Source organism: Leucoraja erinacea, chromosome 5, assembly GCF_028641065.1.
Source record: "Leucoraja erinacea ecotype New England chromosome 5, Leri_hhj_1, whole genome shotgun sequence".
Taxonomy (NCBI): domain Eukaryota; kingdom Metazoa; phylum Chordata; class Chondrichthyes; order Rajiformes; family Rajidae; genus Leucoraja; species Leucoraja erinaceus.
The window spans coordinates 29,535,693-29,556,757 of NC_073381.1; the positions used below are offsets into that span (position 1 = coordinate 29,535,693).

The 21,065-nt window shown below is 41.6% G+C and overlaps 2 protein-coding genes across 2 annotated transcripts in view; one reads left to right on the forward strand and one right to left on the reverse strand.

The window, feature by feature from the left end:
- The window catches only part of LOC129697085 (hippocalcin-like protein 1), a 63,422-nt gene extending 60,727 nt beyond the window's left edge, over positions 1-2,695 (forward strand). Inside the window, exon 4 of the mRNA XM_055635305.1 lies at positions 2,452-2,695. Within this exon, the coding sequence (XP_055491280.1) occupies positions 2,452-2,549 (98 nt within the window). The 3' untranslated portion in view covers positions 2,550-2,695. The remainder of the gene's footprint in view (positions 1-2,451) is intronic.
- An 8,243-nt stretch (positions 2,696-10,938) lies between these two features.
- odc1 (ornithine decarboxylase 1) lies at positions 10,939-18,737 on the reverse strand. Its single transcript, XM_055635306.1, has 12 exons — positions 18,580-18,737; positions 17,416-17,562; positions 17,182-17,329; positions 16,827-17,000; positions 16,563-16,735; positions 15,669-15,803; positions 14,768-14,853; positions 14,537-14,616; positions 14,293-14,455; positions 12,712-12,827; positions 11,617-11,831; positions 10,939-11,346 (listed from the first exon to the last, which is right to left on the reverse strand). The coding sequence occupies exons 3-12, from the start codon at positions 17,281-17,283 to the stop codon at positions 11,202-11,204; spliced, it is 1,389 nt and encodes a 462-aa protein (XP_055491281.1). The 5' UTR covers positions 17,284-17,329; positions 17,416-17,562; positions 18,580-18,737; the 3' UTR covers positions 10,939-11,201.
- Positions 18,738-21,065: the final 2,328 nt, after the last annotated feature.

Sequence of the window (21,065 nt, forward strand, 5' to 3'; positions counted from 1 at the left end):
GACCTTGCAAGATTGTTTGTGGTGTGAAAACTGTGCTGATGCAGGGTAATACTTCCATTTTAATGCTGCTTCTGTTTCAATGCAACAGTTTAGTTTCAGTTTGGAGATACACAGTGGAAACCGGCCTTTCGGTCCACCAAATCCATACCGACCTTTGATCACCTGTACTCTAATTGTATGTTATACTAGGGGCAATTTACAGAAGCTAATCAACCTACAAACTTGTATGTCCTTGGATGGTGGGAGGACACTGGAACAACCAGGGAAAACCCACGCAGTCCCAGGGAGAACGTACAAACGCCACACAGACAGCATCCGTAGTCTTTGGTTCTGTGAGGCATACTGCTCTACTGATGTGCCACAGTGCCGCCATAGTTAGGGTATAAATATTTTTATACGCCTCCTAAATGATTGAGTAAGCAGATGAGTCCACCACATTCCTGCTGAGTATCTGCACGGATGCATAGGCCAAAATGGGAAGTTATTTTTCCTTAAAAACATTTAAATAAATGTTTTTCACCATGCAACAGTTTATTGGAGATTTTTCTTAAATTGTTTGAATTCCAGCGATTTAATTGAATTCCACAAATGTCATGGAGGCATTTGATCTTTTTTAATCCCTGGTTCATTATTAGTCTGGGGATAATATTAGGTTAGGTTACTAGTTTGGTTATTTAACACTGCCACCGCTACACCAAATGATGAATTACATTCCTCATTGGGATGCATTGTGAATGTGTCTCAACTTTATACTGCCATTTTCTGGAAACCAATCAGTAATAGCCACGTTAAACTTTCATTTTTGATCTTGAAAGTGAAATTGAATTGTTTGCAAATGATGCCTATCTATATTCTTCTGGATTGATTCTAAACTGGCTCCACAGGTCAATTTTGTTATGAGTTATAAAGACTATATTTGGCCACCTGCGTGTTAAAGGAGGAGACATAAAATAATGTCTAATTTTAAGTAATGTACTATCTGCAGCAGTGTTACACCCAGATAGTTGAGACGAAGATCAGGCTTGAACCCAGTGGCACGAACTGACGTCTGTGCTTGTATAATCACATTGTTTTCCACTGGAAACAATGATAAGTATTTATAGAGATAGCAATCAACATTAATAATCAAATCCCCCTATTCTTTGACATTACAATTTTCTTTATAAATTAATGTCTATATTAAAAATGAATAAAACGTTGCCAATAAGTGTGAACAGATATAATGTTTTATGAATATTTAGTCCCTAGTTCCACAGATCTGCCATTCAAGACTAGTGTATGTCTTGAATAAAGTGGGTGATTGGAATAGCAGCCTCTTTAATTGGGTAATTTTGAAGTTCAATGTCTGATGATTTCAAGTTGTATAATTTATAGTATAGGACTCTCTCATTGGGGCATCTGCCAAGCTGCTTGTTCTGAATTTTTCCATGAACGTAATACGTTCAGTTAATTTGGCAACACACAAATTTAACTTCTGCGAATTAGTGTAGCAGTAATTGTGCATTATTCAGGCTAAAATGTCCTTAACGTTGTATCTTAGTTGAATCGGGGTCATTGGCAATGTCTCCCTTCCTAGTGTTCCATTGAATTGATATTCTATCTTTTAGCAAATGAACAAAATTAGTTAAAATGTACGATCAAAATTGTCCTTTTTCAGTTTAGGTTTTTCTTTATTTCTGCAGTATGCTTAATTATTACACTTAAAGTAAACACTTTGAGGTAAACCTGTTTGTGCACAGGGCTCTGTTCAACAGCCCTGAGGAATTGTATTCCAATTAACAAGCTTGAATCGATCTTCTTAATTCGTGTCCATCATCTATGTTTCAAATGTTCGGCCAGGCTCTTGCACAGTAGACAGCCTTCTCGTTTGCCGAACAATGGCAGCATTGTCCACCAAGAAGTGGGCATCTTAGATGTCCCACATTCACATTCTGTGTCTGCCACATCTGCATAATCCCATTTGCTCATATTGGTCTTGCATCGGCACATCCCTGTACAAAGCCTATTGAGGGATATCCAGGTGTCCCCAACTTGCCTACTACGTTCAGTTTTACGGCAACTGAACAGCAGACTCCTGGTGGAGCAATACTGGCAAGACATGCAAGCTATCCACTGGTTGGTTTTAGGGAGCCAGTGATGCATCTGCAGTTGTCATTAAGGGCAGCGTCAACTTACTTCGCATGAGATGACCTCTCCCAAACAGGCCAAGTATACTCTGCAGCAAAGTAGCACAGCGCAAGAGCAGTTGACCGCAGTGTGAATCAATAAAGCTCAATGACTGACCTATAGTGAAGACCCCTTCTGTGGCTTTAGAATTCCCCACCTTGTACCTCCTGCAACAAACCACAATTTTGATCATTTGTTGAAATTAATAATTTAATTTACGGGGCATCATTGTTAGAAAGCTGGAAATGCCTGTGTGTATCTTAATGTTTAACATTTTATTTTCAGGTAAGCTCTCCCTTGAAGAATTTATTAAAGGTGCCAAGAGCGATCCTTCCATTGTTCGGCTACTACAGTGTGATCCCAGCAGTGCAAGCCAGTTCTGATCTGAGGGGAAAAAAATGTCTGGACAGTAATGGAGGACCACTGGCTTGTCATTCAAGCTTAGCTTGCAGCAGATGCCTGCCACTCATTCCTCATGGTCTGGTGGCCAGAGTTTACTGTACCATGCATTACAGTGGCTGGCTTTCTGCAGTAACACAAGTGCAGCATTCCCATGCAGTGGAACTTTCCACGGATATTCACAGAGTTTAAACTTATGTTTACATGCAATTGTCTTGAGTTTTTTGAATGCAGTTAATGCGTCTGACGTGTAGCTTCAATCATTTATTGGTTAAGGAGGTTTGTAAATATTCAATGAGTGAATATGGAAGTGTTTGAGATTAGATCATAGCCAGATGTTGAAATAACAATGAATGTAGCTAACAGCTAAAAGCATACCGTGAAAGCACCAGTGGCTTCTATGCTTCTATTCTATAAGAAAATTGCTTGCACTTAAAAATGTTGGGCATTTCAAACATTTTTGTTGGAGTAAAATTCAATATTGAAAGCAAGTCAATATTTAATGTAATGCTATTTAGCCTCATATTTCATTTTAAAGTTGATTTGATGCATATATTCATATTGATATTTTTATCCTGTTGACTAGTGGTTTAACACATCACAATTACCAGTGACCATCATGAACATTTAATATTTGCCTATTATGTAAAATATATTGATCAGAAATTTAAGTTAATTTTTTATTATGAAATAGATGCAAATCTGTTTTTAGGGTTGTATATGGGAGGTGAAACTTCCATTTTGTGTTGGCAGAGTAAAATGTTAAATATACAGCAGTAGGGATTATTGAAATGAAGGTCAGGTTATCTGTTGTTGATGTATTGCAACATCCTTTTGCAATGTTTCTGTATTTTCAGCTGTAATTTGTTCATGTCTTGTGTATTCCAGTGTTACTTGACATCTGCCCAACTGCTGAGAAATGTACCAAAATAAAGCCTACATTTTCTTGTCTGCCGGTGGCCTTTGTATTCATTTACAAAACCATTTGTAATATTGAAAAGAAAATCACACTGGTACAAACACATGCTTACCTTGGAAAGTAAATTGACATAAACATGTAATGTTCAGTGGAGATTTTGTTTGCTGGTTCATCCTGTTTACTTTAAAGCTAATCGTGTAAGGTTTCTGTCATTTACGAGTTCCCATTGATGAGTTTTTGCATTGTAAGCTGCTCTGCAAGGTTACTTTGCAGGGAGAGCTAACTAACTGGATACAAAAACTGGAAGAAAGATATTCTTCATGGTAGAAAGAAGACCATGAAGAGGGCAAACAGTCCATGGTTAGGGTAAGAGGGGTCCTTGATGATTTTCCCGGCCCGTCTCAGACACCGTATTAACTGGATACAAAAGTGACTTCATGGTAGAAAGAAGACCATGAAGTGGTCGTGGAACGTTTTTCTTTGGGCTGGGGGCCTGTGACTAGTGGTGTGCCTCAGGGCTTGGTGCTAGGCCCAATGTTTGTCATCTATGATCAATGATGTGGATTAGGATGTTCAAGGTATGATTAGTAAGTTTGCAGATAATACAAAAATAGCTGGTTAAGTGGGCCAAAGAATGGCAAATGGAGTTTAATTTGGCTAAGTGTAGGTTGCACTTTCAGAAGTCGAACCTGGTAGGACCTTCACAGTGAACAGGAGGCCCTTGGGCTGTGCTGTAGAGCAGAGGGATAGTGTACTATTACATAGTTCCCAAAAAGCAGCGTTTCAGATAAGTAGAATGGTGTAGAAAGCTTTTGGCACCAGGCCTTTATCAGTCAATTTAATTCAACTTTATTGTCATTGCACAAATACAAGTATAGGTACAACAAAATGCAGTTTAGCGTCTGGTCATAGTCATAGTGCAAGATAGTAGAAGTAAAAATAAAAATACAAAGTTGGCATACAATAAAAGTTAAAAAAAATACTGGTTAACAATGTGTGGATTGTGGAAGAATTAAAACTGATACATAGGCAGATAACTGTATACAAGTGGGAGAGTCTAAGGATGGCGAGCGTCGGGACTCCCGAGTTCAGCAGTGTAATGGTGTTGTTGAAAAAGCTGTTCCTCAGCCTGCTTGTGCGAGACCTGAGGCTCCTGTACCGTCTCCCTGATGGGAGGAGGGCAAACAGTCCATGGTTAGGGTGAGAGGGGTCCTTGATGATTTTCCCGGCCCGTCTCGGACACCGTTTTCGGTGGAGGGCATCAGCGGGGCACCGATGATGTGCTGAGCGGTTTTCACCACCCGTTGCAGTGCCTTCCTGTCAGCTGTTGTGCAGCTGCTGTACCATACCGTGAAGCAGGTGGTCAGGATGCTTTCGATGGTACAGCGGTAGAAGTTGGACAGGATCTGGGGGGGACAGGTGAGCTTTCTTGAGCCTCCTCAAAAAGTAAAGGCGCTGCTGCGCCTTTTTGATCAGTTTGGTTGTATTGAGGGACCAGGACAGATCCTCTGAGATGTGTACCCCGAGGAATTTGTAGTTGGAGACGCGCTCCACCTCAGTCCCATTTATGTGGATGGGGGTATGTCTGCCCCCTCTGTTCTTCCTGAAGTCAACAATTATTTATTTTGTCTTCTTAGAGTTGAGGACGAGGTTATTATTGGTGCACCAGGCTGCCAGGTTCTGGACCTCCTCCCTATACGCTGATTCGTCGTTGTCGCTGATCAGTCCTACCACCCTGGTGTCATCGGCAAATTTAATGATGGCGTTGGAGCCATACTTAGGGATGCAGTCATGGGTGAAGAGGGAGTAGAGGAGAGGGCTGAGCACACAGCCCTGTGGCACGCCGGTGTTCAGTGTTATAGTGGAGGAGGTGAGGTTGTTGGTCCTAACAGACTGGCCGGTTGGTGAGAAAATCCAGTGTCCAATTGCAGAGGGAGGTGGAGATGCCAAGTCCGCTGAGTTTGGTGATCAAGCTGGCGGGGATGACAGTGTTAAAGGCGGAGCTGAAATCGATGAACAACAACCTGATGTAGGAGTTGTTGTTGTCCAGGTGGGTCAGGGCAGAGTGTAGGGCCGCAGATATGGCGTCCTCTGTAGACCTGTTGGTCCGGTAGGCAAACTGATGGGGGTCCAGTGTAGGGGGGAGGCTGGCTTTGAGGTGAGCCAAGATCAGCCGCTCAAAGCACTTTGCAATGACAGGGGTGAGTGCCTTTGGGCGGAAGTCGTAGTCAGGGATTTGTGTAGAAGTTGATGTGTTATGTTACAGTCATATAAGACACTGGTGAGGCATGGGCATGTTAGGCGAGGGGGGGGGGGGCTGTTTCTGTGCTGTATGACCCTGACATTCTTTGCATTTGGGAACTGTTAAATATCTACAGAAAGATTAGCTCAGAGTAGACCGTATATTTTGTGGTGTGATCAATTTTTCTTTTTGGAAATGTAATTGTTGACATGAGTTTAAATTGTTCAACCAAGTATGGTTATTAATTCCATGAAATGATCTCATTCAGTGGCATTTTGGATACTGCTGCAAAGGGCCGATCTAAAATCTAGTAGATCCATATCTAAAATCCCTAATTAGAAACAAATGTATTTTGTGACTGATCCTTGTAGTATACTGCACATTAGAGAAAGCTTTGCACTGGTTGCTGTTAAAGAGAAGCACCTGCCCAGTATTTTATTCACAATAGTAATTTTGAAATAGGCAGAGCATTTTAGTGCTTTACATTGTAAATCTAATTCTCGTCCATCCTTCCTGTAATGGGGCGACCAGAACTGCACACAATACTCCAAATGCAGCCTAACCTGTACTACATTTGTGATCTTTGCTCCGCCAAGGACGCCAAATGCTTTTAATTACTTCCATTTGGTCTGGAAGCATTATCTGAGGCTTCAGTTGTCTGTCCTTTAAATTCATTCCTGGAATAGAAAACAGTACAGCACTGGAACAGGCCATTTTGCCCCCAATGTCCATGCTGAACATAATGCAAAGTTTATTTCGAAGTCTCGTGACGAGACTATGTGAAGAACCCACCAGCCCGCATGCGCATCAATACATCGTCGCATGGCACGAGTTACGGATGCATTCGGAAATGCTCCATCAAAGATTTAACGGTGAAGGTAAGGTTTTTTTTTTTGCAGGAACGGTGCCTTTTGTTTCAACATGGGTTTGAGTTCCAAAAATGGACAAACCAAGTATGTTAATCCTGATGACTGCAAAGTATCCTGATCCATAAGTTTCCATAATCCTGAAAAGTATGTTAATCCTGATAACTGCCAGACTCGTGATGTACCGAAGGTTACCATCACCATCTGGGACATTCTGATTGGCTAATCGAAGCCTAATGATCTAAAACTCCAGCGAGTTCAGAAAGCTCTCACAAGAGGGATTTTGGTGTTTGCGAGGTTGTTGGATGGAACACAACGTCCTGAAGTGCAGCAAGACGCCTTAGCACTGCTTTGTAAGGATATCATCCCTACCAAGTTAGTGGCTGAAACAGCTATACTGAGGCTGGTTGGAGCACCAGGCCTACACTACTAAGACAGAGCCAGAGGCCTTTTTTAGGTGCAGGTTCACAGTGCTCACCATGGAGACAGCGTGCCACACACTCCGTCTCAACCCCAGCAGGCCATGATGTCAGAGCCAGAGGGAAGGAACAGAACAAAAATTGGTGTCAGTAGATGCTGTCAATCAACCACCTAATCCCATTGAGGTAGGTGAATATTATTCCTACAGCTGCATGAAATGTACAGAGGATATTCAAGTCGGAGGTATATTGAGGCTGTTCTAAAGTAAGTGGGGAAAGGTAACCACTGGCCCTTTCATTTTGCTAGCCATAAATCTGACATCTGTTGAACTGGTTTCCTCCAAGAAAAGCCCAAATTCCTGTGCAAACGGTCTAAAGAGGAATATATAGCTATCTGAGAAGAGGTAGTGAAATTACACAAAAGGATATGATTGAGGAGATTGTCCATGAACAAGATTAATATATTTCCAATATCTTCACAAGGTCTAAGGAAGATGGAATATACCGAATCATTCTTGATTCGACTAGTCTGAAGATGGGATTGGAATATAACCATTTTAGAATTGATTTTTCATTCAGTAAAACTGCTGATTATTGAGGATTGCTTTATGGCCTCAATCAATCTCATTCTTTCTGGTACCAATACATGAGAGTCACAGGAAATAGTTGACACGCTCATCAAAGGAAAGACGATATACATGACACAGATATAGCTGTTTTAGCAACCTAGACACTCCTAGATCTAGGATGTGTTATTCATCCAGGAAAGCCCAGGCTTGAGCTGACAAAAACTATCGCATATCTAAGCTTTCTCATAAACTCTTCAGATAGGTCTGTGACCCTACCTACAGATAAGAAACGGAATTTTGTACAGACATGTACATGCACAGGCTGACAAGAATGCACATGCTTACTTAAGAATGAGCAGTCTATGATACGACAGGTTGCGAGGGTGATGGGCAAGCTGGTAGCTGCCTCCCCAGCTATGGGGCCATGCATTATAGAAGCCTGGAACATGGGAAGGTTCTTGCCCTAAAATTGAATATGGGACATGTTGATAGATGTATGAGACTGACGACAGAGTCGATATCCGAATTCCAGTGGGGGATTCACGAGGGTTCAGGGTTAATTGTACCTAGTAAGCCCGCAATAAGACTACAAAGTGAGGGCTGGGGTGTAACTGACACCTATACTAGATGTGGTGGTAGGCGGAATGAGGATGAGTTGAGACACAGCCATAAAATATGACATCAACTATTTGGAAATGCTAGCAGCATTCCAGGCATTGAGAACGTATTGTGGGAATGATCATGATATGCAAATTGGGTTACACCAGGACAATACAACAGCAGTAGAGTATGTTAACCGTATGGGTAGTTGCGATGCACTAGCAAAGTCCATTTGAGCGCGGTGTATAAGAGGAAAATATGGATGTCAGCGGTACATCTGCCATGTAGGTACAAAATTGAAGCAAACACCAGGTCAAGAATTTCTTCATTCTGCCTTAGCGGAAGATGCCTCCAAAAGATAATTCACGATGAGGCAACATTAGAGTAGTGCCAAATTGGCCTACTCAACCATGGTTTCCATTGTAAAAAGGTCTGCTGAAAGAAGCTTCTATATTTGCTCAGTCGCACTCTATCAGGGCTGCTGGGGGCTGCTGGCAAGTCGGCAGCTAATAGAATGGATGTTCCGCTTGATCACATTCTTGCAACAGCAGGATGGTCAGATGAACGCACTTCCGGAAGTTTATAATAAACCGCTTAACATGTCTGGATGATTACAGATAGAATTCTGGCCAGTGTTACATGAGCTGTTTGCCTGTAACTCCAAAGCTAATGGGACTGTGGTCCAGTTAAAGGCAATGTACATGCATGTATATCTTTTGTACCATTTATGGTTTATCTGTGTAGTGTGTTCATATACAGATTGGTTTACTGTGATATTTCAGTTATTTATTTTTAATTACTTTGCAAAAATGTCTAAACATCTGTTTTCGCTTCTTCATTCTGGGGTATTGTGTGTAGATTGATGATGAAAAAATAATTTACTCAATTTTAAAATAAGGCTGTAACGTAACAATTTGGAAAACATGAAGTGGTCTGAATGCACTGTATATCCCCTCTATCAAATTTACTTTTGGCTTGCTGAGGTGATGGTGGAGGAAAGTGTTGGTTTGGATGGGGTACTAGACTGGACAGGGTTCAGGCAACTGGCAATCTCATTGCCAATTACTGCCCCCTACAGCACCTGTAATGTGCAGCACATCATTCTTTAGTGATAATACTGCCATCTGCTGTATTTTAGGAAGTGCTGCGTCAAGAAGGCAGCAAATATCAAAGACACATACCACACTGACCATGCACTTATGTTGCTGCTACCATTGGGAAGTGGGGACAGGAGCTGGAGAACTGCTACCTCCAGGTTCAGGAACATGTTCTTTCCATTAACCATCAGCCTCCAGAACCCGAACTACAACTGTACCTCAGCACCAAACTACTGGGGACTTTTTATATGGTTGCTATTATGTACTTTGACTTTGACTGTTATAGTCTGGTTACATAGTACAACTGATAATTTATTGGCTGTGTTGTTGCATTAAAGTATAGTTGCAGTGAGAATTTTATTTTTCCAGTTCGGATGCATAAATTAAACATAAATTTAATTCGACATAATTTATTCATAAGCTTTTTCATTATACAAATGCCTGAAAACAAAAGGTTTAACCATCATCCTTTTGGCAGTTTCAGCAGAGTCCCCTGACATCATCTTGGATAAGGTTATTGCTTCTGTCACACAATATGGTGGATACAAGAACAGGTTCAGAAGTTGGATATCTTGCAGTGTGTAAAGCAAAATTGATGATTGTGATGGAATTCTCTCCACCAACAAGGGTATGTGCGGTTCCAACAAAACTCCAGCAGCCCAACACCATTAGAGGCAATCACTCTCTTCAACTCTGAATCATTACGGTTGCAAAGTATGGCATTTATATTAAAAAATAAGTGTTTCCCTCCACATCTCTAAGACATGCAGATTTGTAGGTTAGTTTGGCCACTATAAAATGTGCACGGAATAGATGAGAAAGTGGGATAACATAGAACTAAACTCACTAACCAAATTTCAAGCACAAGTTCCTTACAGGACGTACAAAATAATTTACATACATAATTCTGCACCATTTCACTTGTCTGTTCATGCCATCGAGCATGTATCAAACTGGGCAGCGCAGATGGAGACCATCTGTTATTGCAGTTTTCATTGACCCTCAGACACCCAATGGGAAGACCTTCGAAAATAAAAGATCTAAGCCGTTCGGACTTTAGCTTGACACAGTAATTGTGATCTATACCTTCCCCATTGGCATGCAGTGTTTTTTTTTAACTTTTAGATGGGACACTTAATTTCACATGTTTAAGAACCAGGAGCGCCATCATACCATAGGCATGCATTTTTTTGGACTGGTCGTTTTGGACCAGAACTACAAACATTCTGATCAATATTTCTGTATTGATATTTTGGGTTGTTTACATTTAATTGCAAAGTCAAAAAAAGGTTCTGTAGGAGTTGAAGACGAGAAAATTAGAAGCCATGTAGGAAGATAGGCAAATTGAGTTTTTAATGAATTGGGTAAATACATAGCCAAATATGCGAGAATGCACAGGAGGCCAGGAGGTGGAACGAGAGATCTATTCTGGTACAGAACTGCTGACGACATGCACCAAGACCAGGCCAATAACAATGGAGTTGTCTTTTGCACTCTAAACTAATCTTTTCTGGCTAGTACAGACTACCAGTTAGTTTTGCCCTTTGGGTACAGATTTCAGTTATGCTACCCTCTAATCATCATTCCACCCTCTACAGTGAATGTGCTTAGAGGCACATATGAAAATTACCATGCAATCAATTCACCACAAATAGCTGAAGTCCTAATAAATTTTATTTTATTTAAAGCACAAATAAAAATACAAAGTTATAAAAAGTATAAACAAGTTTCCATAGGAACACTAAGAATGTGATCCCATCTCTTAGTCAACCATTTTGTTGCATACAAACTAATGCACATATTAAAATCCAAGCAAACAACTCTGCTTCGGTGACTGGTCCCCAAAATCCAGACATTTAATATTTTACCCTACACTCCTAGAAGAGTTAATTGCAATGGGTTGCTTAACAGTTATATCAATGGTTCATGCATTAACTCTTGCTGATGTCGAGCAAGAACAAAGCAGCTCCAATCCACTTTCCCAGGCACAGGAAGCCATTATAGTATTAGCAGCATGATCCTCAGCTTGGGTAGGAAAGCCATTCTTTTCGATTTGTTGCATCAATTGCCTACAACAGATAAACCAATTAGACCATAAGGCATTAAGTTGACCACTGAAAACAAAAGCTATAAGTCAAGTGGGTTCTATAAACCCCAAAATCATGGCCTGAAGGTGAAAGTACACCCTAGACACCAAAACATGCATGACAAATCAAATTTTGCTGCCTCACAAATTTATTTTTGAGACAAATTGTTGTTTTTTATTTGGTTCATTATAGCAATTGTTATTAATTGTACTTATACGGGTCAACTTCAGTTTTAAAACTCAAATACTGTACCAGGCTGGCCTTGACATAACATAATAGGCCTGGGGCCTTTGAAATCCATTGAATGTTGAAGCAGCAGCAACTGTGTAAGCTCCCATGTTCTCATACACCATCCAGTCACCAACTTGCAATTCTGGCAAATCACAGCGTTCTACAATACGATCAAGACCATCACAAGTTGGACCCCAAACACTGGTAGAGTACAGACTCTCGTCAGATTTTTGTTTCTGAAAACAAAAAAAGCTCATTACAATGAAATCCCAGAAAACGGGTCGGGTATGAAATTAAGGAAAATTGAAAGACACGAGACAAGTGAAAGATAACTGGCAGAGAGGAGTGTTTAAAAAAAATTAAATGACCCTCAGATTTCTACAAAAAACACAAAACTACAGAAGGCGAGCCAAGACAATGTTTAGTGTTAAATGAGTGAATATTCAGAATAGACCACGGCACAGATTTATTAAAGAAATTGTCCTAAAGGCTGAATGAGGTAGTAGAAAGGCCAAGTCCATGCATTTGTCAAATTGTTCAAACTGTATCAAAGTTATACGAGAATGTTACACTAAAGCTCGTCAAATTTGGATTCTAACAACTATCATCCATCAAAAAGCCAGCGAGGAAAACCTGATGGAAGACAACGGACTTTTGCAGCACTATCAGAATCAATACGATCAGAGCCTGCTGACTTCCCGACAGTGCATATTTCCACCCAAGTTTAAAAAAAAACTAGGTTAAATTTACCCTTCAATTCCCCCCTTGGATTCCCTTTTGATAATTCTGACTTGAATATAGTAACTTGCAGCCGATCTCAAATGCTGCCAAGGAAGCCGACAAGGAAGTTGTCAGTTTCAAACTATATAAAAGGCAAAACAAAATTGGCAAACAACTAAACCACATGAAAGAGATATAGGCATTTAGAAGGAATAAAGAAAATAAGAATTATTCCCTTGCCTTTAACATTGCAATTGTATCCACCATCCTGTGTAAATATTTCCCCTCCAATCCCTTATAAATGTTTTAAATCTCACCTTAACTTTACGACACAAAATAAAAAATATACAATTCCAGATATTATTTAAAATATACATTTATTTCATGGGACCTTACCCTGAGCAGAACTGGCATCACATGAGCATGATCATATAGTATGCAGTTGAATGATCCATAGACCCCATCATTAATGTAATACATTAGGGTTCTGTCATTTTCACCTTCATCTTCACCTTCAACAAGAAAGTGCACATTTTAGTCGCATAATGCAAAGAACGCTATACAGAACAGAAATTGGCAGCATGTAAACAGCAAACAAAAATTTCTAAAACAAAAGCTATATGTCAAGTGGGTTCTTTCAACCCAAAAATTTCAAAAAATTACTCCTATGGTCACATTTCAGAAATTCAAGATCAATATTACTGTATAGACATAAAGTGCTGGAGCAACTCAGTGGACCATGCAGTATTTCTGGAGAAAAGGTGACGTTTCAAGTCGGAACCCTTCTTCAGACTGCTACCAAAGATGCTTCCTGACAGTGCATATTTCCACCCAAGTTTTTAAAAAAAACCTCTAGGTTAAATTTACTGAAATCTGTACCCAAAGGGCAAAACTAACTGGTAGTCTGTACTAACCAGAAAAGATTAGTTTAGAGTGCAAAAGTCAACTCCATTGTTATTGGCCTGGTCTTGGTGCATGTCGTCAGCAGTTCTGTACCAGAATAGATCTCTCGTTCCACCTCCTGGCCTCCTGTGCATTCTCGCAAATTTTACTAAATTTAAATCCTTCCTCAATATTACTGGACCAGTGTTATAAATAATTCTAGAACTATGTTAAAAGGAATGAAATCTTGAGTTTCACAACAGTGACTTTTGAGCATTTTATGTTGAGAACAGTTTGAGGCAAAAAACTCTCTCTGCACAACAAATATTCCACTCACCGAGCCTTTAAACCAAAAACAATCCCTGTTAATATTTGGGAAACTGAAATGCCAGCATGTCAACCCTATTTTATTGCATCTCTCTGCATATCTACCAACATAACTGCTCCTCCTGTTGACTTATGTGGCTATAGCGCTATGTGTAAAGCCCATAGCGCCATGTTTAAAGCCAATAGCGCTCTATTTAGAACCCACAGCACTTTGTTTAAATTCCCATGCGTTAAACCGACAGCGCTATTTAAACCTGGAGCAGGACAGGCAGCGACTCTGGAGAGAAGAAATGGGTGATGTTTCTGGTCGAGACCCTTCTTCAGACTGAACTATACTCCGTATTTAAAATCCGTATTCTTATCGCATTTCCATACAAAATTCGGAAAATCTGTACTACTTGGCAGCTCTGGATAAAGGACCAAAGTGCAATACTTTTGTTGTGCACTTTTACTCTCCAGTCTGAGAGCAGAACATTGTAACACAAGAATTACAATTACAAAACACAATTACAACATCCTTCAGCCCATGTCTTTGCTGAACATGATACCAAGATCAATCATTACCTGCTTGTACATAATTTGTATCTCTTAATTCCCCATGTGTCTTATCAAATGCCACTATCATATCTACCTCCACCACCGTCATCCAGCAGCACATTCCTGGAACTCACCACCCTTGTAAAAAGAACTTGACCCACATCTCCTTTAAACATTGCCCCTTATGTGTCACATTAATTTAATTTCCTCCATCTAGACTTTTGTACCTACCATCAGAGCCGTTCTGTTCACTGAAAACCACCTTCTTTGCAATGATATTTGCACAAAGTGTATAGGCAGATGCTACATAAAACCGCCCAGGCTCAGCCATGATGTTCACTCCAGAATCGGTGGGGAAGTATTTGTCCAACGCAGAATTGACAACAGCACCAATCTAAAACAAAATGTAGAATTAATTACCTCTACCTGTTTTAGGTATATAATATTTTTTAAATCAAGTAGATACACATCTCACCTCTTCAAATTTGAGTTTGGTGTCCTCTGAACCAGGAAATCCACCACCGATATCAAGCAAATACATCTTGAAGCCAAATTCTACCTAGAAAAACAAGAATACAAATTAAATAGCAAAGATACAAGTCTAAGCAATAACTTCACTTCAAATTATAATTTGTATCAAATGGTAATGAACATCAAACATTCAATTCTGTTATAAAAAGATCACAAACTGGCGAAATCGAGATACCTACCCCCATATCAAAAACAAAACGGGCATCTGCAATAGCCTGGGTATATGTTTGTGCGTCTGTACAACCACTTCCCACATGAAAGCTTTCACAGAGGGAGAAAAAAAAAATAGTCCATGCAAGTCAGTACCCAACAAAAGCAATAGGTTTCAACATTGTGAAATGTGTTTTTAAACCCAAAGAAATAATGGAGTGCCTAATTTGTTACTTCAAAAATTCAACTGCATTCTCAAAACACCCAAAATGTACGCAACGAGGTTCTAAACATACACTAGACTAAATACCTTCACCACTCTTAACCGCCCTATAGGATTAGTGATGGTCGTCATTCACTGTCACAAATTGAGTTTCCATATTTGCAAGACCACATCCTCTTAGATACTAAAACTTACAAGTTTTGAAGTGCTACATCAATACAATCTATTCTTTCCAATCAGTACAATGCAAGATAGAAACATAGAAATTAGGTGCAGGAGTAGGCCATTCGGCCCTTCGAGCCTGCACCGCCATTCAATATGATCATGGCTGATCATCCAACTCAGTATCCCGTACCTGCCTTCTCTCCATACCCCCTAATCCCCTTAGCCACAAGGGCCACATCTAACTCCCTCTTAAATATAGCCAATGAACTGGCCTCAACTACCCTCTGTGGCAGAGAGTTCCAGAGATTCACCACTCTGTGTGAAAAAAGTTCTTCTCATCTCGGTTTTAAAGGATTTCCCCCCTTATCCTTAAGCTGTGACCCCTTGTCCTGGACTTCCCTAACATCGGGAACAATCTTCCTGCATCTAGCCTGTCCAACCCCTTAAGAATTTTGTAAGTTTCTATAAGATCCCCTCTCAATCTCCTAAATTCTAGAGAGTATAAACCAAGTCTATCGTATTTACAATAGACTCTTACCTTACTCCAATAACATCAATGTTCAGTTCTTTGGCACGTTCAAGGAGAAGTCTACTAGTTTTCAGTGTTGCTCCAAATTTCACGCTCAAGCGACAGATAGCCTTGGAGTCATCTGTAGCAATGCGCAGAACTAGTCTAAGCAAGGAAGAATCGAATGCATTTTATACCATGGTTGTCAATGAAACTGGCCAGGAAACAGAATACAGTAGAATTCAATATTTAGTTGGGGAATTCAAAGTAAAGCTAAACTTGAACAATTTGCTCAGTAGACACATCACAAATGATCCCCATCGGCAAAAAACGACAGGAGACCAAAATGCACATTTAATGGGTTAATAGTAGATTGGTTTTAGATATTTCCAATGATTAAAAGAACAATATTTTCAGTGTTTCCATAACCATATGAATAGCTTATGCTTGCCAAGCAATAAATTGAATACTAGTATGCACATAATCATATATACCACGTGTAACATTAATTACCATTATACATATTGTCGAGTTAATCTTCAAAACCACCTCAATAATTCATCAACAACCACAAAATACTGGAGGAAAAAGACAAGTAGTACCATATAACAACCTCAAAAACCTATTGGAATAGTTACAAGTTATTGGATATTTCAAACATGACACTTTTGCACATTTCACTCCCACCTTAACCTAATCAATAGGTTTCAGCTATTTATGGACTCAAAACGAAATTTCATTCACACCATTTTACTTGTGTCATTACTGTTCAAACATTCATGTCTGTATTTTCAAAATGAGTAACAATAAAATAGATTTGTTATAGATTATGCTGAAACTGAAATCCTTCAATTTTCATTTACAAATATCAACGTTTAATATTTGTGCACAACCAGAATCTCGCAGCAAACCTTATCTACTTACTTTGCACTTGGATGACATCTAGCTACTTTCATTAATTCCACTTCACTGTCAAATGTCATCTTCTGTACACCATGGGCGGCTGCATATTTGATCTGAGACAATTGCTTGCAAGGATTAGCATAGATGATTTTCTCAACTGGAACACCAAGGTTCTGTATCGATTGGATTTCAGTCTGTAACAGATAAATTGTATTCTAATGAATTAAAGACAATCAAGGGGGCAAATGTATACTGGAAAAAAGTGAATATGGGGTAATTGCATACCTTGCTAGCACAATCAAATCCAGCACCTAAAGTGGCAAGGGTTTTTACAACAGCCTTATCATCATTGCATTTGACAGCATAAAATGGAGTCACTCGAGGAAGGACTCTGTGCCACCGCACATGCTTCTTAACGATGTCACCCAAGTCCGCAACATAAAAAGCATCTCTGTCATCCTAGAAACATAAAACTCAAGGTCATATTGTCATACCAGTATAATAGAAAAAGAATACTAGATTGAGAGGGGAAAGAAAATAGTTAGTTGCATAGCAAAGGGTGTTAAGCCATGACAATAGTTCTGGTATTAACTGAAAAAACAAAATGAACCACTGGCAAGAATACAATAGAGGTACTCACAGACTGAGAAACTTCATTTATCTTGCGTTCCAAAATATCTCTGGCACTGAATCCTTCTTCAAGAAAGGCAAAGTCAAACTCATCATTGGTGAAGTCATTCATTGTGAGATATGTAGGAGTAAAACGGGGATTCGCAATATGCAACAAACTAAAAATAAAAATCAGAAACAAGCGAGATGAGAAACGCTACCAAAATTTAATTTTCAGTAAAGAATAATTTTCAAAACGACTTACATGGACAAGTAAGAGATGGAATCTATTTAAAAGCAACCCTCAGCTGGTTCGCCACGGTGGCTTTCCGACAGAGTTAAATCCTCGAAGATACAACGTAAGGACTGGGCTCTCTGTGTAGCCGTGGAATACCCTTTTAACTCGTTCGTTCTGCAACAAAAAAAATGCAATCTTACGTAAATTCCGACAGGCCATACTCACATCTTCACTTACGAAACTAAACCCAATGTCGCCCCCCACGACCACAAACAACATTCAACACTGCCTTTACAAATGTTACAATCACCAAAAAACCTCGACACTGCGCTGGTTGGTGCATTCTGCAGCAGCAACACGTCCAACGCTGCGCCAGTGCATGCACCAATGCCGGCCAAAAGCAATTTGTCCACCGCTTCACTAAACCAACCACCCACCCACCCTCCCTCCTCCAAAAATCACCCCGAAGCCGCTCCCTCAAGTACGCACCGCCATCTGGGCGACTGACTAATACATCCGGCCGATGAATGAGGAAGCAGAAACGCGTGTCGGCGCGGCCCGAGGGGCACGCGAGCGCCCGCACAACTAACGGTCACTCTCGGCTCGCCCACCCACCCACCCGCCCGCCAGCGGGGGTCACCCGGCCCGGCTCACCCACCCACCCGTCGGCCAGCGGGGGTCACCCGGCCCGGCTCACCCACCCACCCGTCGGCCAGCGGGGGTCACCCGGCCCGGCTACCGCCAGTCCGCCCACGCGCAGGGGTCGCCCGGCCCGGGTCACCCACCCACCCGCCAACTGGATTCGCCCGGCCCGGGTAACCCACCCACCCACCAGCGGGGGTCGCCCAGCCCGGACAGGATCCCCCACCCGTTTCTCTCCACCGATCCCGAAATAGAAGCGCACTCGATGCCGCGGCTCCTGCCCTGGCCGCCGGTCTCCGGCCTCCCTCCAACCCCTCGACTCTTTTGTAACTGGTAAAATTTAAACCCCTTAGTTCACCCCAGGCCGCGCTCTCCTCTCATTTTTAAACAAACGGCCTATTTTAACAAAGAAATATAAATATCTATATATTTAAAACAAGTGGTTTCCCTTTGCCGAGCTAACACGTGGCACTTGGCAGATTTACATTGCGTACTAAATAATACACGAGCGCGTCAAAATTCCCGTACGGGAGAAGCGGGCAGGAATACCTTAAAAAACATTTACGAAGACTGTGTCCATCGAAGAAATCAATTAAAAAAAGAGAAATCTTCCCCTGTGCGCTCTCTCCGCCGCCGCAGTGAGGACAGGATGAAGCCGGCTGCTGCTGCCACCGCCTTTTATAGCGGGGCCGTCGCTAGGCGACGAGTCCAGCGCAAACCGGTCATGATCGGTTTGCTCTCGACCGCGCTCGATGGAGCAGGCGCAGGATGGCCAGGTGGCTGCCGGCGCCGACGTGTCACCGCCATGGGATCTTTGGTCACTGGCACTTGTGCAAGAATGAACTGCAGATGCTGGGTTAAACCGAAGATTAGACACACTATGCGGGCCAGGCGGCATCTCTGGAGTGAAGGGAATATTGCCGCAGACAATAGCGGTCGCTTGCTCTCGCTCGCTCATGTCACTTGAAACCGTTGCAGCTTCCCCTCACCAGCGATGTGTGAGGAAAGCAAAAGGGGAACCGGGGTGACCATTACATGATGTGCAATGCATTACTATATCATGCATTGTATTAATTGTTGAAGCAGTTAGCCGCTTTAAAAAAAAGTACTGACTTAATCAACTTTGAATGCTAGTGAGAGGGCGGGATGGTGGCGAGAGAGAGAATGTACTCGGCAGTCACCGGGACAGACATATTCAGCTACATTCAGAAAACCGGAGATACACACAAAATGCTGGAGTAACTCGGCGGGACAGGCCGCATCTCTGGTTCGTGGCCCTTTGGGTAGGGTCTGGGCATTTTCCTCTAGAGCTGGTACGCGCCTTGTGGATAATCGCAGAGATATTCTCCCACCATCACCGAAACCAGTCTCCAGCCAATTCATTTCATGACATAGTCTGAAACAGCTGTGAGTGCCGGATAGAGCTAAGGCAATTAGAACTAATATGTAATACTGAGGACCTCCAGAACTAACTGCACTTAGTGCCAAGTTGCTACAGCTCCGTCACAGAGGACTCTGTGATTTACGGACTGTTCCCAGGGACACATTCAGAGACTGACATCGAGTGCTGCTGGAGGGTCATCAACTCGGTCAAAGACGCTCTTTGGTCTGCCCGAGCGTTGCTCACCACCCAGCAGAGCAAGATGTCCGTCAGGGAATGTTGCCGACTGGCCCATTGCAGACTGCAGGAGTACGTGCTAAGGGACTCGCTGAAGCTTGGTGCAGCCAACGCCAAGGCTCGGTGGGGGTGGACCACAGTCTAGGGTCCTTCCGCTGCTGGACATAGGGGGCACGGTATGGTGGAGACGTCCCTCAAATTAAATTAAGGGAAGGTATCCCACGCCATGGGGCCACATGAGTGGCACAGGTGGGGGACATTATTTGTGGAAATGAAAATGTCAAATGGAATTTTCGCACTGTTAAAAACTGTATATATTTATTACTTGGACAGGGGCCACAGAGTGGCACGGGTGGGGGACTGTTTGGTGAAATTTGACAAATGTAAAAAAATTGTACTGAAAAAACTTGTATGGTCTCCGAAAATGTCGGATGAATTTTGTTTGTTTGAATGGTTCAAGAATTGTATATATTTATCAATTGAATAAAGTCTATTTTGAAATTTAAAAAAAAAAAAAAAAAGTTGCTACAGTACAGTAACGACACTAACATTTGCCGAGCAATATGGAAAGGTGACCCTGGTCATAAAAAAAACAGGACAAATCCACTCTGGCTAATTATTGCTTAATGATTCTACTCTCAATCATAAGCAAAATGCTGGAGTAACTCAGCGGGACAGGCAGCATCTCTGGAGAGAAATAATGTTTTGGGTCGAGACCCCATTACAGACTCGTTTCCTGTGTCAGTATATAGCAAAATTAAAAATACAGTTAGATAGGTGTAGGGGAAGAATCTGAAGAAGGGTCTCGGCCCAAAACTTCACCCATTCCTTCTCTCCAGAGATGCTGCCTGTCCCACTGAGTTACTCCACCATTTTGTGTCTATCTTCAGTAGTGGGTATGTTCAGTAATGATTGCACAATGTTCACATTTACAATCCTCAAGGTACAAGTCAGGTGCATGACGGAAAACTTTGCACTTGGTTCCAACAGTTATCAGGAAGGTCAACTGTGATCCAGAACTGCCACGTGGGCCATCCCAAACATTTCATCCACAGCTGGTGGCTGCTTTGTGTACCATCCATAGACTGCAGATACTTACCCAGGCTATCCACAGCCTCCCTGACCTTTGCACCAAGATTGACAAGAGCTGTAGTGCATGGGAACACCACAACCCACAGGTGCCCCTCCAAATCAGCCACCATCCTGATCTATTTATCACCTGTTGTTCATTGTCACTGGGAACTCTACTCAATAGCACCTTAGAATACCATGTCAAACAGCTGCAGCTGTTCATGACGGTTCATGTCACCTTCCTTGAGGGCAATTGACCACAGATGCACTTCTTGGCAGTGATGGCCAGATCCCCCAAAAGGCCTTAAACCTTTATCATCATATTGCATGAGGTTATTTACAATCA

What these genes read in the sequence shown, in the direction of transcription:
- odc1 (XM_055635306.1), bottom strand. Translation starts at nt 17,283, where the DNA reads ATGAATGACTTCACCAATGATGAGTTTGACTTTGCCTTTCTTGAAGAA. An exon ending in GATTTGATTGTGCTAGCAAG is followed by an intron (nt 16,736 to 16,826) that starts GTATGCAATTAC and finishes TATCTGTTACAG; the next exon opens with ACTGAAATCCAATCGATACA. An exon ending in TGAACAGAACGGCTCTGATG is followed by an intron (nt 12,828 to 14,292) that starts GTAGGTACAAAA and finishes TTCTTGTTGAAG; the next exon opens with GTGAAGATGAAGGTGAAAAT.